Source organism: Lynx canadensis, chromosome D4 (assembly GCF_007474595.2).
Source record: "Lynx canadensis isolate LIC74 chromosome D4, mLynCan4.pri.v2, whole genome shotgun sequence".
NCBI classification, from domain to species: Eukaryota; Metazoa; Chordata; class Mammalia; order Carnivora; family Felidae; genus Lynx; species Lynx canadensis.
In genome coordinates, this window is record NC_044315.2 from 57,060,256 (window position 1) to 57,079,661 (window position 19,406).

The 19,406-nt window shown below is 38.7% G+C and overlaps 1 protein-coding gene across 1 annotated transcript in view; it reads left to right on the plus strand.

Moving 5' to 3' along the window:
- Positions 1 to 19,406, plus strand: part of LOC115499103 (phospholipid-transporting ATPase FetA-like) — a 114,598-nt gene that overhangs the window by 70,107 nt on the left and 25,085 nt on the right. Inside the window, exons 12-17 of the mRNA XM_032595519.1 lie at positions 2,084 to 2,280; positions 5,691 to 5,971; positions 7,968 to 8,011; positions 15,153 to 15,318; positions 18,282 to 18,470; positions 19,178 to 19,293. Of these exons, the coding sequence (XP_032451410.1) occupies positions 2,084 to 2,280; positions 5,691 to 5,971; positions 7,968 to 8,011; positions 15,153 to 15,318; positions 18,282 to 18,470; positions 19,178 to 19,293 (993 nt within the window). The remainder of the gene's footprint in view (positions 1 to 2,083; positions 2,281 to 5,690; positions 5,972 to 7,967; positions 8,012 to 15,152; positions 15,319 to 18,281; positions 18,471 to 19,177; positions 19,294 to 19,406) is intronic.

The following is a 19,406-nucleotide window of genomic DNA, read 5'->3' on the forward strand; positions in this document are numbered from 1 at the left end:
AGGAGCATGTAATTCTTGACCTTGGAGTCATGAGTTCAAGCCTCATGTTGGGTGTAGAGATTACTAAAAAAAAGATAAATAAACTTGAACACAAAAAAACAAAAAACATGTCTCTCCTAGTTAGTAGCTAAGTGACTTTAGGCAAAATACTTTTCTACTCTTAATGTCAAATTCCTCATCTATTATTAAAACATTTATAAATATAAAATATTTAAATATTAAAATAAATAATATAGAGAGAGTACTGAGCACAACTCCTGGCACTTAATTAGTATTTAATGTATTTTAATAACTTTTAACTCACTTCAAATCCCAAGGATGCCCAATGGATACAAAAATACATATTCAAAAGGGTACATGCACCCTGATGTCCATAGCATTATCAACAATAGCCCAACTGTGGAAAGACCCCAAATGTCCATCAGCTGATAAATGGATAAAAAAAGAAGTGATATAAGTAATGACCATTTTTCTATGCCATTTCAAAATTTATACTGCAGTTTTTCTTACTGCATTGCTTAGCACCTCTAGTACAATGTTGATACCATCAATTTTTTTTTCTGACTTGAATGGGATTACATTTAATGTTTTACCATAAAATATGAAGTTTGCCATAGAGTCTGGTAGCTCACTTTTATCAAGATATATTCCGGGATGCCTGGGTGGCTCAGTCGGTTAAGCGTCCGATTTCAGCTCAGGTCACGATCTCGCGGTCCGTGAGTTCAAGCCCCGCGTCAGGCTCTGGGCTGATGGCTCAGAGCCTGGAGCCTGCTTCCGATTCTGTGTCTCCCTATCTCTCTCTGCCCCTCCCCCATTCATGCTCTGTCTCCCTCTCTGTCTCAAAAATAAATAAACTTTAAAAAAATAAAATAAAAATAAAATAAAAAAAATAAAAAAAGATATATTCCTAACTTGCTTCACTGTATACTAACTAATTTGGGTGTAAATTTTAAAAAATAAAAAATAAAGTTAAATTAAAAAAAGATATATTCCTAACTTACTAAGGGTATTTATAGATGTGGAATTTTTACTTGGTCATCTTTTGAGATGATCACTTTTATGCAACTTTAATCTGTTAATAGTACTGAATCTTATTCTTAGATTCTGTAAAGCTAATGTATCTTTATATTCCTGTGAGAAACCTAATTAGACAAAAGATATTCATCTCTTCATATACTGCAGAATCTAATTTGCTACTAATTATTTAACATTTTTGCATCTTTGTTCATTAGTAAGACTACCTATAATTTTATTTTTGGTGTGCTATAATTGTATTTTAGAGCTAAAACTATGTATACTAGATTCGTAGAATGCGATGGAAACATTTTTTTAAGCACGTGTTCCTGAACAGTTTGTATAACATAAAAATTATTGAAAGTATAAAGAAATTGTATAAAACTTGTTTAAAAAAAGATGTAGAATATATGTGTATATATATAATATATATATATTTTATATATATATTCATATATAGTGGAATATTACTCCACAATCAAAAAGAATGAAATCTTGCCATTTGCAGCAATATGGATAGAGCCAAAGTGCATTATGCTAAATGAAATAAATCAGTCAGAGAAAGACAAAATACCATATGATTTCATTCACATGTGGAATTTAAGAAACAAAACAGATGTTGACATTTGTAGGGGGGGGTGTGGAGATAGGGAAACAAACCATAAGAGACTCTAAATAATAGAGATCAGACTAAGGGTTGATGGAGGGAGGTGGGGGGGGATGGGCTAGATGGGTGATGGGTATTAAGGACGGCACTTGTTATGATGAGCACAGGGTGTTGTATGTAAGTGATGAATCACTGTGTTCTATTCCTGAAACCAATATTGCACTGCATGTTAACTAACTAGAATCTAAATAAAAATTTGAAAGGAAAAAAAGATTCCAAGGATGGCTCGTGCTGGGCTTTCTTTTCCGTCCTGTACTACTGCCTAGAGCTTGTGAACTACAGGATGCCCCTGCCCTCCAGGAAAAGAGAGAAGCTTTGTTGAGAGCTAAATGTCCAAAAGTAGACACGAAGCAGCACATGCCTTAGATAACATGTTAATTTAATTCTGTTTCTGATTTCCAGATTTTCCTGTTTTTAGGCAGCATGTGCTTTATCCTAGCAATTGGGCATGGCATTTGGGAAAACAAAAAAGGCTACTACTTCCAGAATTATCTGCCATGGGAAGAATATGTCCCTTCATCAGCTGTCTCTGCCATCCTCGTATTCTGGTCCTACTTCATTATTCTTAACACTATGGTGCCCATTTCCCTTTATGTCAGGTAAGCTTCTTTGACCACTTTGTGTCATAGGGGGAGGAGCTGACTTTATACATCCTGCTTAACTCCCCAACTAGAGTGTAAATGTTTGGGAAGCATAGACTGTATGCTCTTTAACTCTTTACTTTCCACAGTGCCAGTGTACAAAACACTCTGAGAAATGTCTAGAGATTGTATTAGTGCTTTCCATATCCAGAATACTGTACTAGATACTATGAGTTACACAAAGAGAAAACCATCCCTGCCCTCAAATAGCTTATAATGTAACTAAATAAGACATAGAAACACATGCAATAATTGAAAAAATGCACACAAATTTGGTGATGCTGAAGCATAAGTCAGGCAGCCCCTAGTTAAGCAATGACATAGGTCCCAAACATACATTTGTAAATCAGTTAATCAGAACTCACATTTGTTTTCCCCCCGAAACAATGTGGCAAATGGTATTATAGATGTAATTATGACCTAAGTTCTGGGTTCTAAAAGTTGTAAAAGAAAAGAAGGATGTTTCCTTTGCCTTTTCATGGACAAAAATTTGAAATGGGTCAAATAAGCCTTTGAGCTCCTTTTTCTATTTTCATCATTCCCTTTCACATACACACATCCAAACACGTTTTTATATCCTTCTTTCCAGGTTTCCTAAACCCTGCACTGTGACATTCCAACCTGAAAAGCACCCTGCATGACTAAATTATCTTATTAATTTAATATTTATTGAGCACAGCACCTACTATGTGCCAAGCACTATACTAGGTGCTAGAAATAGAAACATAAATCATAAGGCAGCTCTTTCTGTAGATAAGCTTACAACATAGCTGTGGAAACAGATACTTAAGTAATTATGGTACAATATGGAAAATGATGTAAGAGAAATATATAGGGAGTGCTATGGGAGACTGGAAAAGGAACAGGTTGGTTCTACCTGGAGAGGCTTGGGGGATTACAGAAAAAGTAATAATCAAACTGGTATTTGAGAGAAGAGTGGAATTCATCATGCAGAAAATAGCAAAACAATATTGCAAACAGAAAGATCAGCATGTGCAAAGGTTTGGTGTGGTCATAGAACAATGAGTAGCCTAGGCTAAAGTGTTGGATGATAATTCAGTATCCTATCCAGGAGAGCCTTAAATGTCAGGCTAAGGATTTTGGATGTTTTTTTTAATGTTTGTTTATTTACTTTTGAGAGAGAGGGAAAGCGAGTGCACAAGCATGGGAGGGGACAGAGAGACACACAGAATCTGAAGCAGGCACCGGGCTCCAAGCTTCAAGCTGACAAAGTAGAAAATGAACTACTGGGACCTCATCAAAATAAAAAGCTTCTGCACAGCAAAGGAAACAATCAGCAAAACTAAAAGGCAACCGACAGAATGGGAGACAATATTTGCAAATGACATATCAGATAAAGGGTTAGTATCCAAAATCTATAAAGAACTTCTCAAACTCAACATCCAAAAAACAAATCATCCAGTGAAGAAATGGGCAAAAGACATGAATAGACACTTCTCCAAAGAAGACATCCAGATGGCCAACCGACACATGAAAAAATGCTCCACATCACTCATCATCAGGGAAATATAAATCAAAAACACAATGAGATACCACCTTACACCTGTCAGAATGGCTAACATTAGCAACTCAGGCAACAACAGATGTTGGCAAGGATGCGGAGAAAGAGGATCTCTTTTGCACTGCTGGTGGGAATGCAAGCTGGTGCAGCCACTCTGGAAAACAGTATGGAGGTTCCTCAAAAAACTAAAAATAGAACTACCCTACGACTCAGCAGTTGCACTACTAGGCCTTTATCCACAGGATACAGGTGTGCTGTTTCGAAGGGACACATGCACCCCCATGTTTATAGCAGCACTATCAACAATAGCCAGAGTATGGAAAGAGCCCAAATATCCATCGATGGATGAATGGATAAAGAAAATGTGGTATATATACACAATGGAGTATTACTCGGCAATCAAAAAGAAGGCAATCTTGCCACTTGCAACTACATGGAACTGGAGGGTATTATGCTAAGTGAAATTAGTCAGAGAAAGACAAAAATCCTATGCCTTCACTCATATGAGGACTTTAAGAGACCAAACAGATGAACATAAGGGGAGGGAAACAAAAATAATATAAAAACAGGAAGGGGGACAAAACAGAAGAGACTCAAATATGGAGAACAAACTGAAGGTTACTAGAGGGGCTGTGGGAGGGAGGATGGGCTAAATGAGTAAGAGGCACTAGGGAATCTACTCCTGAAATCATTGTTGCACTATATGCTAACTAATTTGGATGTAAATTTTAAAAAATAAAAAGTAAAATTAAAAAAATAAAAATAAAATGATATACAACCCCCCCCAAAAAAAAGAGCCTGATGTGGGGCTCAAACTTATGAACTGTGGGATCATGACCTGAGCCAAAGTCGGACACTTAACCGACTGAGCCATGCAGGTGACTCCCAAGGAGTTTGGATTTTATCTTAAAGGCAGCAAAGATTTTTCTAAGGAAAGAAATGATATGATTAAATGTTTGGGTTTAGAGAAATAGCTATGTTGGTTGGTATGGCAAAGGAAGGGAGGGATCAAGATTCAGTGCTTGAGGACCTGTAGAGTGAGTAATGTGGGCTAGAGCACTCCTGCCTCACCTGAAATTAAACAAACAAACATGTTGCTCAATGCAGTTGTCTTTTAGAAGTGACCAAAACTAACACACATTAAGCACAAATGGTGATAGGAAGGAGGCCCATTAAAAATCTTAACTATTTTAAAATGAAGATGCTTGTTAACTATAAAGAATCTATAATACGAATTATTTGGAACAGAAGAGGAATGTGATAAAGGCAATAGGGAAAATTCAGGTAAAGTGAAGAGGACACTATTAGGGGGAGAAGCTACCCCACAGGCAGATTGCCCCTGCCAGGAATTTTATCAGGTCAGCTTCTATGACCTGTTTCTGATTTTCACAGATCCTTCCCTTCTTCTGAAACAAGTTTCTGAGTGTTTAAGTTTCTCTTCCTTGCCAGTGGATTTACATGACAGCCACAGTAATCCTCTAATTAAACCTAAACAGCCTTTTATTAGGTAGTTCATAATTCTACCAGGCCTTGCATTACTGCAAAAGTTCAAAACTTTTTATTTTTCCTGGATATGTTTTGGAAGAAGAAAAAATGAAAGGGGGTTATGCCTCAGCAAAATTAATGAAGTATATCTGGATCCAGATGGTAAAGCACTGAGTGAAAATGGTCGAGATCAGATTTACATTGGGTTGGCTGGTGGGAATGTCCTTCAAAATCCATGGTAGGTTCCCAAGGAGGATATTCTGATTTTCAGATGCTGGCCCTGACCTGTTAAGAAGGAAACCAGGATTATGTATTTGATATGTTCTAACCCAGGACGCTTCTTTTCTTCCTTTCTCCATAGTGTTGAGATAATAAGATTGGGCAACAGTTGCTATATCAACTGGGATCGGAAGATGTTTTATGCACCAAAGAACTCACCAGCACAGGCTCGCACCACCACCCTTAATGAGGAGCTTGGCCAGGTCAAATACGTGTTCTCTGACAAAACAGGAACCCTGACTCAGAACATCATGGTTTTCAATAAGTGTTCTATTAATGGGATGTTCTATGGTATGCATGTCTTCCTGCTTTCCCTGAGTCCTGGGGAAATTCTACTTTGCAGATTGTTTTCAAGAATAATCTGTCTCTAATTCTATATACCTCTGAAATTCACATTTATCTCTTATTCTCATAACCTTCTTTACTCATTAAACAAAGATCACCTACTCCATTCAGTTGCTTACCAAAAAGCTTTTATTTCACACCTTATAGAGGTAATCCATTGTGTTGGACATTGGAAATACCAAGATGTACGAGACTTAATCTCTGTCCTCCAGGAATTCCCAATGTCTTGAGAGGGTCAGTTCACTCTCGTATTAAATCACACAGAGAAACCAGATATTGTTGAATCTGCTAATCTCCTGATTCCCCCTCAGACCAATAAGCAGTCTTGAGAGAAGCCATCAAAGGATAGTCAAGTTGGTTGGGCAGGGTCCCCAATGCCCAATTCCTCATTCATTTCATGCCTTAAGCCTAAACTTATTTTTGTGACAGGGTTAAGTCCTCAGGTATGTGAACATTCATGCCCAATGCACTAACTAGCTGAGGAAGGCAATCACATCTAAAAAGGTAGAGCATTTCTACTCTGGGGTGATGAAAAAGCTTTGAAACTAGAGAGATGTGTAGTATACAACATTGTAAATGCACTACATGCCTCTGAATTGTACACTTTAAAATGGTTAATTGTATGTCATATGCCTTTCACCTCAATTAAAAAATAATTAAAAATTTAAGATTAAAATTTAAGATTAAGATTTTTTTAAAAAGCTACTATTTCCTATTATCCCTGCCAAACAACTTTTCCTATGTATAAACTCTGAAAGCCTATTTTTAGATGAGTTGATTTGGGTAAAGATCTTAATTCTCTGTCTCATTATAAGATCTGATGATACACTGGGTAAGGTTGAAAGGGCTATGGGTGTTTCTTCTTCTTTTTTTTTTTCTAATTCTTTTTTAATGTTTATTTACTTTTGAGAGAGATAATGAGTAGGGGAGAGGCAGAGAGGGAGAGAGAGCGAGAATTCTAAGCAGGCCCCACCTTCTGAAGACCCCACAAACTATGTGGGGCTTGAACCCACAAACTATGAAGAGTCAGAGGCTTAACCGACTGAGCCACCCAGGTGTCCCAAAAGGGCCATGGTTGTTTCTATGCTTGACATAAGACTGTCTTCCACTGCTATTTTGTTTATACTATCTGCTGGCCAAGAATCCTAAACATTCTTGCACTATTTTCATATTTCTTCTAGGTAACTTTTGTGACTGGAGGGCTTCATGAAATAGAAGGTCTTTCCCACATCCAGTGACTAACTTCCAGCCTCACCTCACACTTAAGGGAGAAGAGTTGGGGCCCAAGCAAATGACCTCTTACCATTAGCTTGGGGAGTGGAGCTTACTGGGACACTAAGGGCTGGGTGGCCTGAGGAGATTCAAGGAAGCTTGATGGGAAGTCTGGGATGATAGAATCAGAAGCAATAAGCTGTTAACCTTCCTTTAAATTACCATATGACCCCATAAATCTATTCCTAGGTATATTCCACTCAAAAGATGGAAAACAGGGATTCAAACAGATAGATATATGCTGGCATTCATTGCAGCATTATTCACCAGTAGCCCAAAGGTAAAAACAACCATGTGTCCGTCAACAGATGAATGGATAAACAAATTGTGGTATATCCATTCAAAGCAATATTACTAAGTCATAAAAAGTAATGAGGTTCTGACACATGCTACAACATGGATGATTCTTGAAAACTTTATACTAAGTGAAATAAGCCAAACACAAAAAGAAATAGTGTATGATTCTACTTATATGAAACATCTAGAATAGACAAATTTATAGAGACAAAAAGTGGAGGTTATTAGGGGCTAGGAATAGGGAGGAATTGGGGAATTTCTGTTTAGAATGCTGAAAAAATTTTGGAAATTTATAATGGTGATTATTGTACCACATTGTCAATGTGATTAATGACACTGAATTGTATGCTAACAAATGGTTAAATTTTTATGTTATATGTATTTTATCACAGCAAAAAAATAATTTAAACATTGCCAAGTCTCTGCTCTCTTTACTTATCAACAGGTCATGTCTATGACAAAAAGGGAATGAAAGTAGAAGTCTCTGAGGTGAGTGATTACAGTTACCTGTGATATGCGTGAGAGCTGAGACCATGCTAAACAGCAGCATCTTTGACACAAATTGAGAGTCCCTTAGCCCTGAAATAGTAAAGCTTTTATTGGCCCATAATATCAGAAAGCATTATATAAATGACCTATGTTTATTTGAGGGGATTTGGGTTTGTGCTTTAAAATCAAAATAGCTTTCTTTCTTTTTTCTTTTTTCTTTTTTCCTATTTGAAAAATAGTCTTTCCTCATATTAAAAAAGTCCAGTCAGGGTGCCTGGGTGGCTCAGTTGGTTGAGCGTCCAACTTCGGCTCAGGTCATGATCTCATGGTTCATGAGTTAGAGCCCTGCATAGAACTCGAGCTCACTACTGTCACTGCAGAACTCTCTTTGGAGCCCCCTCTCTCAGTGCCCCTCCCCCACTCAGGCTCTCTTTCTCCAAAATAAATTTGTTTTAAAATCCAATCAATACAGAAATGTATGAAGAAGAAAGTGAAAATCGTTCAATCTCCTTTAGAAAACCAATGTAAAATTTGAGGGTATATTCTTTCATGTGTTTTCCATGTGTGTATATGCACACACATATACATCAAGATCTAATGATGGATGGATGGATGGATGGATGGATGGATGGAAGGAATGGAAGGAGAGAGGAAAGAGAACAAAGGGAAAAAGGAAAGAAAGAGGAAGCATCATAGCATGTATCCTATTTGCAGCCTCCTTTTTATTCACTTGACATTATATTCTAGTCCCATTTCCATGTCAGTAAATGTAGGTCCACATCATCATTTTGAATGAGTGGCATATCCATTTGTATTAGTGTACCTTAATTTATTTAACCAATCCCCTATTTTTATTCCATTTTATTTTGTTATTATAAATAGCACTGTGGTAAGCACCCTGGTACTTACAGTTTTGTCTCTTCTTCTGATAATTATTTCCTTCGAATGAACTCCTGGGAGTGAAACTGATTGGTCAAAGGGTAGCCACATTTTTAGCACATTTAATATTGCCATATTGCTCCTAGATAGATTGCATCAGTTTATAATCCCACCAAAAATATATAATAATTCTTTTTTTCTCATATCCTTATGAGTACTGAGTATTAATAATTTTTTAATCTTTAGAAATTTAATTGGTTAAAATGGCATCTCATGTTATTTACCTCTCTCTGATTACTAATCAGATTGAATCATTTTTATGTGCTTATTTCCCCTTCCCACTTTATTGCCTGTTTATAGTTATTTTCTCAGTTGCCCGTTCATATTCTTTGCCCTTTTTTTCTTACTTGAAAGTACTTTTTATAAAGTAAAAATAACAACCTTTCCTTTGGCACATACAGTAAAGTTACTTTCCCCATTTTTGTCTTTTGGGTTTTGTTTATATTTTTTTCTGTATAGAAGTTTCTTTTTTTTTTTTTCTGTGTAGGAGTTTCTAATGTATGTGATCAGATTTGTCATGTCAGTCTTTTTCCTTTATAGCTTCAGGAACATTATATTGCAACATACTGAATAGTTGTATCCCACACAATTATAAAAATATCTTCCTATTCATTCTTTCTATTTCTAGCTGGTTCATTTTGACTATTTTCTCCAGTATTGGATCTCAGCTTTTGTTTATAGATTTGATATTAAACATCCCTTCATAGGGCTTTGTCTGTTACCTTCATGATACTCCTCACCCTATCCCTTTCCTTATATAACTAATTCCAAACCCTTAGCCACTTGACTTATATACCAAATAGCTAACTCCAGCTCCCAACTACTTTCTCACCCCTATCTATCCAAAGAGATCGGGAAAGGGATAGAAAATCTACTTTTCCCCCCCTTAAGTCCCCTTCTAGAGACTCTGCAAATGACTTTGGCAATATAAACAAAGTTATAGCTTATAGGGAATAAACTGTTATTCTGGAGTTTCTTTCCCCTACCTCTTCCTTCCACTACTGATTAATCATAACATGTGTTCCACTGGATCACTGGACTCTTTTTTCTCTTGTAAACAAGCTTACCTGTTGCCTCATCTCTTCATAAAAATGATTTCTTCTCCCTGCCTTGATTGACTTTCCCTGAGAACATCCCTTTTCCTCCATCTCTCCTATTCTGCATACCAAAAGCCCAAATGTATTGTCTTCATTATCCTGTGCTAACTTTAAACCGTTACTTTTTCTTCCTCATATAATTTTTCCTCCTGTGATGCTTATGACTTCTGGCAATGCTCCTCCTTAACTCTTCCTGTCATTGACATCTATGCATCTTCTGACCTCTTCATCTCATTCACTGAGGACTTTGAAAATTGGCTCCTATTCTTCCTCTGTACCCAATCCCTACTGTCATCTTGGGTGGTACTGGCTACTTTATGGATGATCTGTCACCATGGATGCTTTCAGATGTCAGAAAAAATATGCCTTTCAGATGACCTGTAGTACCCAAAAAATCTTCATCACCCTTTTCCATGTCACTATCTAGAATTGTACTACTCTGAAATTGTAAACTCTCTCATCATGATCTCTGGTCACATACCTTATTTCTCTATCTCTCTTCGTACTTGACTTCTGCTATATATGCCTGCTTTCTTATCTTTGGAAAACTCACAAGCCCTCAGCTCTCCTTTTTCTCCAAGTCTGTCAATTCCTCATGGCTTTACTTCCTTTCCTGTCTTGCCCCCATCTGTACCCAGGATCATAAATATCCTCAGTACCTTACTAGTCCTTTTTCTCTTTAATCACTCACCAAATCTCAACCTTTAATTAACCAAGCCATCTATCCTTCTCTGTTCTAATCTCAGAGTGCCAAGCACTTTTTGGAGATCACAAACTCATTAAAAATTCAGAAACTCCAACCTCTTTTAGGCTTCCAATATTATTTGGATAATTTTTTACTAATTTGTGATCAGCGTCATACTTAATTCTGCATGTTAGCTATTCTAGAATTCACCCTCAGGCCTTCTACTACATCCCCCTCTGTCCCCAATATGCAGCAGATGATATTGCCTTCAACTTTACTGAGAAAAATTCAAACTATCAGCTAAATATCCTTTTCCATACATACTTCAGAACACACCTTTACCTAGTTTCCTTCAGTCTCAAAAAAGGTATCCTGTTTTCTTTCAATACAAGTCTCTTTGTATATTTTACATTCCATCCCTTTCTACTTCTTCAGGAACCTCAGTCAATCCTGTATTCGCTCCTTCTTAATATCTGAAAGTTATTCTTCTTATGTGATTCTTTCCCTTCAGCTCAAATTTTCCCTTCCTTAAAAAAAAATACTTAGTACATCCCTACAATGGAATATTATTCAGCACTAAGAATAAATGAGCTATCAAGCCACACACACAAAAGGAAGAACTTAAAATGCATATTGCTAAGTGAAAGAAGCTAATCTGAAAAGGCTACATACTATGATTCCAACTATATGACATTCTGGAAAAGGCAAATTAGTACAGACGGTAAAAAGATCAGTGGTTGCCAGGGGCTTGGTGAGAGGTGGAGAGAGAGATGAAGCAGTAGAGCGGAACACAGGAGAGTTTTAGGGCAGTGGAACTATTCTGTGTGATGCTGTCATGGTAGATTCATTACAATATGTGTGTTTCAAAACCCATAGAACTGTATGATGCAGAATTCTGTAAACTATATACTTCAGTTCATAATAACGTATTAATATTTGTCGGTTGTAACAAATGTACTACAGTAATGTGAGATGTGAATAGAGGAAATCAGAGTAGAAAGAAGAGAGAGATAATATATAGGAACTCCTTGTACTTCTGCCCAATTTTTCTGTAAACCTAAGACTATTCTAAAAAAGAGTATTAACTTAAAATAAAATAGTTAAAAAAATTAGTTAAAATAACCCTAAGCCCATTAACCAGAGGTAACCACTGAAAATAAATTTTTATATTTTATTTTGACTCATATTTTTTTTTTAATTTTTTTTCAACGTTTATTTATTTTTTTTGGGACAGAGAGAGACAGAGCATGAACGGGGGAGGGGCAGAGAGAGAGGGAGACACAGAATCGGAAACAGGCTCCAGGCTCCGAGCCATCAGCCCAGAGCCCGACGCGGGGCTCGAACTCACGGACCGCGAGATCGTGACCTGGCTGAAGTCGGACGCTTAACCGACTGCGCCACCCAGGCGCCCCTTGACTCATATTTTAAAAAGCACTTAGAACCATTCCTGTATTACCCTCTGTCTCCCATCAGTCCAAAATACTTATTGAGTATCAACCATATGTCAGACTTTGAGTAAATGCTAAAGGTTGGAGGAAAACAAAAGAGACATTTTCCCTACCTTCAGAGAGTTGGCAGACTTGAGAAGGAGCCATATAAGTAAACAGGCAATTACAGAGGTCTCTAACTCCTCACCTTTCTTTAATTCTTCAACCTACTCTCTGTAATAAGATTCTGTCCTATGATAGCCACTGAAACTATCCTAGCCAAGCTCACTAATGACTGCCTTGCTGTTAAGTCCTTACTCAACTTCTCTGCAGATTTTAACACCTAAACTCCACTTTTTCTTAAAGTTTTCTTGTCCATTGGCTCCTGTTAAATAGCTCTGTTCTTGTTTTTTCTTCCTGTCTGCTTTTTCTCATCAACTTGCCATAGGGACTGATGTTCTCCAAGGCTCTATTATTGAACCTCTTCCCCATCTGTATCGTCTCCTGGAATAATCTCATGTATTTACATGACTTTAACTACCACATACTTACTGATGAACTCCAAATACATCTATCAGAGGAATCCTTTGTAGCTCCCTCCCACCCATGGCCAAGGCTAAAGATACTTTATAAAAACTAATTATAGCTATGTCACAGCATCTCCAGGAGTTTCTTCAGTTGCCACCTCTACCCTCCATTCTGAATCCACTTCCTTTCACTTGATATCCCCAGTTTCCATCCTTTTGTCTGGTACCTGGATTTGCCTTTCAACCTTTTTTAACTGGTTGTTTGGCTTTCAATTTCAGAATTATCCATGAATACTACTTCTCAGGTCATGCTGTACTGCAGCTCCAAGCCAGCCCTGCCTCACTGCTGTACCCAGCCAGGTGCAGTATTCTCAAACATTACTTGCCTGGAAGAGGAGATTAGAAACTAGCTCAAATCTCTTACCTAAACTTCAAAACTATATATGGCTGCTTTCATTACTACCTGTTAGTCCTTCAAGTATCTCCAATTTAGTCCATCAGAAACCTCCTCCTGACAGGTATCCTATCACAGTGAATGAGGAAATATAAAATTATTCTTAACTCTTTCCCTCTGTCACCCCTCATATCATGTTGCATAATTCTAGCTCCCTATATATTCAAACCATCCGCTTATTTTAATATTTATTGTTACTATATCATTTCTCTTGTGGATTACTGAATGATCTGACTGATCTCCCTGCTTCTCATCTTGCTAGTTCCAGTATGTCTTCCATGCTGCTACCAGAGGACTTTATCTGACACAAATCTAATTATGTCACTTTCTCTTTTTTTTTAATGTTTATTTCAGAGAGAGAGAGAGAGAGAGAGAAAGACAGAGTGCAAGCAGGGGGAAGGGCAGAGAGAGAGGGAGACACAGAATCCGAAGCAGCTCCAGGCTCTGAGATGTTAGCACAGAGCCTGATGCAGGGCTCAAACTTACAAACTAAGAGATCGTGACCTGAGCTGAAGTCAGATGCTTAACCAGCTGAGCCACCCAGGCGTCCCTAATTATGCACTTTCAGCAGAAAATTGCTGTGACTCCCTATTGCCTATAAGATGGCAATGCAGGATCTACCTCATGCCTACCTCTTCAGCTTTTCTCACATCACTCACCAGCTTCCAGTTCAAAGAATGTGCCAGTGTAAGAGCCCAGCTCTAGAAAAGCCTCAGGAGATACTATATGATGAATTATCTTAAATTACTGGAACCGCAAACTTCCCAGAGCTCACAATTCTGTGGTTGGCCAGGTCTGGGGCTTGGCTCTGGACCTGACCATACTTTAACACCACTATGACAAAACTCCTTCTAGATGTGATATAGAAAAAGAGCCAATATAGCTCACTAAAACTTCCCTTTCCCTGACATAGCAGGAACCAGGACAGTTGTGTCTGTGCTTGACATATTGGGGCCTAGCACAGGTAGCACCACAACTACAAAGAACTGGAAAAGTATCCTTGAGAATCCTGGTATGGATTGGAGAAGTTTGTTACTAACATCACACTCCAGGATGGGGTAAAAGAGTCTCAAGGCCAAATCAAGTCAGAAACAGATGTTTACCCAAGGTGGCCACCAAAATCCTAGCCAAAATAGAGAATGAGAGTCAATATCTAAAGGAACCAGGAAAATGTTAGTGAATATTAGGTCCAGAGATTGAGGTAAGGGCAATGACCATGAGGATTAGAAGCAGGAAGGAACCAGAGATGCTGACAGATCAAGTAAAATGGCTCAAAATTAAGTCTGTGATAAACAAGTATGTACTGAAGCTTCCTTGTTATATACTCTTGCCTCTATCTTGCAGTATTTGTCTCTAGCCCCTGTAGAATTAAATAGAAATAGTGCAACACAGTGATAGTCACTGTACTTAGGACTCAGTTCCCTTCCCAGCCCCCAAAATCAGACAGAGGACAGCCAGAGACAAAACTTTTTCCCGATACCATTTATTAATATGGAGCAGTTACCTCCTCGTATCTTCAGGTTTGGTTATCATGGATTTGGGACTTAGAAGCTCTCTGCTGTCAGCACAGAGCCCGCTTTGGATCCTCTGTCTCCCCTCTCTCTGCCCCTCCCCTGTGCACACGTACTTTCCCTCTTCCTCTCCTTCCCCCTCCCTCTCTCTCTCTCTCTTTCTCTCTCTCTCTTAAAAATAAACATTAAAAAAAGAAGAAGAAGAATAGAACGTGAAGATGGCCACTGATCATTCAGAGTAGCTGGGGAAGAAAGGGGGCAAGAAGGGTCTGCCAGGCAGTGCTCAGCTTGTCTCCTATGGGATGGATCTTTCCTGGTCCAAGGGAATGATGAGAACTACAAAGGCCTTAGAAACCAGCACAAAGTCTCCTCCATTTATCTTTCTTTTCTCCTCCCATCCTCTTAAGAATTCTCATCACGTTCCAGAAGCTGTCCCCAAACAGATCTTCTGTAAAGTGTCAGGCTGCTACTAAGAAGTTTGTTCTGACTTCTATGTTCCAGGAAACAGAAAAGGTCGACTTCTCCTACAACAAACTGGCTGATCCTAAGTTTTCATTTTATGACAAGACTTTGGTAGAAGCAGTGAAAAAGGGAGATCGCTGGGTACACTTGTTTTTTCTCTCACTCTCATTGTGTCATACCGTGATGTCAGAAGAGAAAGTGGAAGGTGAGGAGGGGCCTGTGGTCTCATGGACTAAGAATATGTCATAGAACCTAGGATGGCTACAGGTGGGTTTGGTTTGATATCATTATAATGGCTTAATCTAAGAACTTCCTAATAGGGAGTGTTGTCCAGCAATGGGATGGATAGACAAGTAGTGAGCTTCTCATCACTGGAGATATTCAAGTAGAAGACAGCCTCTTGGTCTTAAAGAGGATTCAGTCATTGGATAGGGGTCAAATGATGCTATCTAGGGAGCTTCCAATCTTGAGATTCAACAATGTTCTGTCACAGAATCTATCTGAATTGTCCCCAAGATCAGCCGCATTATCTCTAACAAGACTTCCTGAAGGAGGAGTTGAGTTGTCCTCTTGTTGCTTCATAATTTCAAAGTATCCCCACATAGCCTGGTTTCTTTAACAATCAAATATGACTGTGACACCCATGAATTTACTCAAACCTCTTTGACAAACAATGAATGAGAAATGACTGATTAAAAATGAAGAATTTTGGGGCGCCTGGGTGGCGCAGTCGGTTAAGCCTCCGACTTCAGCCAGGTTGTGATCTCGCGGTCCGTGAGTTCGAGCCCCACGTCAGGCTCTGGGCTGATGGCTCAGGGCCTGGAGCCTGTTTCTGATTCTGTGTCTCCCTCTCTCTCTGCCCCTCCCCCGTTCATGCTCTGTCTCTCTCTGTCCCAAAAAAAATAAATAAACGTTGAAGAAAAAAAAAATGAAGAATTTTTTTTGGTAACAAACAAGAATTTTGGCAACCAAATAAATCATATCCTTTAAGGCAACGTACCTTTAGTGTAATACCCTTAGTAACACCTTATATTTGAATATTTTTTAAATGTTTATTTATTTTGAGAGAGACAGAGTGTGAGTGGGGGAGGGGCAGAGACAAAGGGAAAAACAGAATCCAAAGCAGGCTCCAGGCTCAGAACCATCAGCATAGAGCCTGATGCCCGGCCTGAACCCACGAGCTGTGAGATCATGATGTGAGCCAAAGTCAGACACTCAACTGACTGAGCCACCCAGGTGCCCCAGTAACACCTTTAGTTTTACAAATTGCTTACATTTATATTATCTCCCACAAGCTTCACAACAGCCCTCTTAAGTAAGCATAATGAGAAAAATTACCCCAGTTTTATAGAGGGAAACTGAAGCTAAAAGAGATTAAATGACTTGCTTAAAATCCTATAGTTAAGAAGGGCAAAGATAAGAACCCAAATCTCATTTCTCTTGGCCCAGTGAGATCCCATCCCACCACAGGTATCTCCAGACCTGGCATTCTAACAAGTTGCTATTACTTAAAGCATATTTGGACTTGTCATTTTTTATTGCCTTACGTGACAAAGTAGGAAACAAACAAGAAAAATAGTCTTACTGTTTCATAGATACATCTTATGTCTGACCTAAAATTATGTGTCCCGTGTGACTTATCCACAAGTATAAGACTCTGATGATGCATAACTGTTTTTAAAAATTAAATTGCCGGGGCGCCTGGGTGGCTCAGTCGGTTAAGTATCCGACTTCAGCTCAGGTCACGATCTCGGGGTCTGCGAGTTCGGGCCCCGCGTCGGGCTCTGGGCTGATGGCTCAGAGCCTGGAGCCTGCTTCCGATTCTGTGCCTCCCTCTCTCTCTGCCCCTCCCCCATTCATGCTCTGTCTCTCTCTGTCTCAAAAATAAATAAACGTTAAAAAAAAAAAAATCAAATTGCCTGGGGCGCCTGGGTAGCTCAGTCGATTAAGCTTCCAGCTCTTGATTTCAGCTCAGGCTATGAGCTCACGGCTCATGAGTTCAAGCCCCACAGTGAGCTCCATGCTGACAGTGTGGAGCCTGCTTGAGATTCTCTGTCTCCCTCTCTCTCTACCCTTCCCTTACTCTCTCTCTCAAAATAAATAAACAAACATTTAAAATAAAAAATCAAATTGACCTTCCAAAGAGAAATAATCCAAAATATACCTCAGGTTGTAGTGATATTTTGAAAGAGGAGTTACACATTTTTCGATGCTAAAGTGTTTGCATCGATCAGTGCAGTTTTTTGCCCAGTTCTTTTTGGGACCAAAATAATCTGAAGCAGTTACTAGAATTCAGTAGTTTGTGATGATAAAAAAACAATACATGTCACAACTGAGGACTGAAAGGGTTTTTGTTGTTAATTTTCTGAAGTGTTTCTTCACAATCTAGGAAAGTATTTTTTCAACTATGGACACTGAAAACTATAAGTTAAAATTACCTTATAATGACAAAATGGGAAAGAATAAATTTTTATTTTATTCTACTGTAAAAAAAAATTAAAGACAGAAATGTCTTGAGTAATATGAGATTGAAAGACTTACTCACCAGAATAAGTCATTTACCTTCCCCAAGTGAGAGTTTCAAAGGTGACAATACTCATGTATTTTTTAATTGTTTGTTACATCATCAGTCTTATTATCATCAATCATATTATCCTATGCTATATATCCTATCCTTATTATCCTATCTTATAGGAGTGTCCATCAAAGTGTAGCCAGTCTCATGTAGAAGCAGTTTATGCAGAACCACTTGCCTGAAACTCACCCAGGATATTTGTTAAAAATTCAATTTATTGGGTCATCCTCAGATTTTGTGATTCTGGATTCAGTAAGCTTGAACAGGGCCCAGGAACCTGCATTTTAACAAGCTCCTGACCCATCTTTACCCACTAAAATAAGAGAGTAATTGTGTTTGTTCATTTGTGTGTATTGCATATACCATGTACCTCTGTAATACCAATTCAGGTCTGTGAAATAAGTTGAAAATATTGGAAAGGAAAAAAAAAAAACCTGTCATGCAATCTGGTGGCCTTTTAGGGCCAAACTTGTGAGGAAGTTTGAAGAAAGATGTCTGGGCTCCATATTTACTTAAGTCCCTTGGTGTCACTTCTGGGTTGACTTCGCTTGCACATCTCTGCAGGCTCTTGTTGCCCTCTTCTCTCCTACCAGGTAAGCTGGTATACCAGGCTCAGTCCCCAGATGAAAGTGCCCTTGTCACTGCTGCCAGGAACTTTGGTTTTGTGTTCCGTTACCGCACCTCTGAGACAATTGCAGTAGTTGAAATGGGTGAGACCAAAGTCTACCAACTGCTGGCTATTTTGGACTTCAGCAATGTGCGCAAGAGGATGTCTATTGTTGGTAGGTGCCCCTCCTAGTCAGTCCTCTCCCCTTATTTGTCTTTCATACACATTCACATGTTGACTTTCTCTTTTATATACACACGGATGTTTTCTCCCACTCACATGCCTTCTCAAAGGTACTGTTCCTCAAATACAAACACATAGCCATTCCTACTTTCTCACATACCCAAATAATTTCTCTTTGAGAGCTTGTTACCATATACTTCTTTAGTGTTCCTAGATAGTGGCTTGTCTGAACCCCCAAAGCCAAGATGAAAACAGAGAATAAATCCATGAAGCCTGACCTTGGAATAAGAGATGGGGGCAGACAATATAAGGGAAATTCATACTATCTTACTCTCAATTAGTTTTGGCCTCAGACAGAAGAGGAAGAAGGTCATTTTTCACTCTTGGTCCTTACTAGGTATGGACCTTGGTCTAGAACCTAAATGTGAGAAGCTAAATGTGATTCTGAATCAGAGTCTTCCACAAGAACCCATGGAACACAGAAACCCATGGAAGAACTGGTTCCATAAGGTCTCCTCCCACCCTCACTGGCCCTTACGGCATTATTTATCCTCTGTGACTGCTCACTGAGTGCTTAGCCCCCTAAAGGATCAGAAATAAATGTCATGGGAACAGCCTCATGCCATCCCTCAGTGGCCCAGACAAGTTCTTGTAACAATGGGCCTATGTGATTACTCTTCTTAATTTGTTTATCCTTAGTGAGGACACCTGAAGATCGAGTAATGTTGTTTTGCAAGGGTGCAGACACCATCCTCTGTCAGCTGCTCCATCCATCCTGTAGGTTCCTCAGAGATGTGACCATGGAACATTTAGATGTAAGTGTTTAGGTTGCCCAGGAAGGAAACTGTGGGTGGTTCTTTGTATGCGGATATGTGTCCACATATATGTCCTTGTGTCTGTGTGTTACTTATATTAGTATCTTAATAAC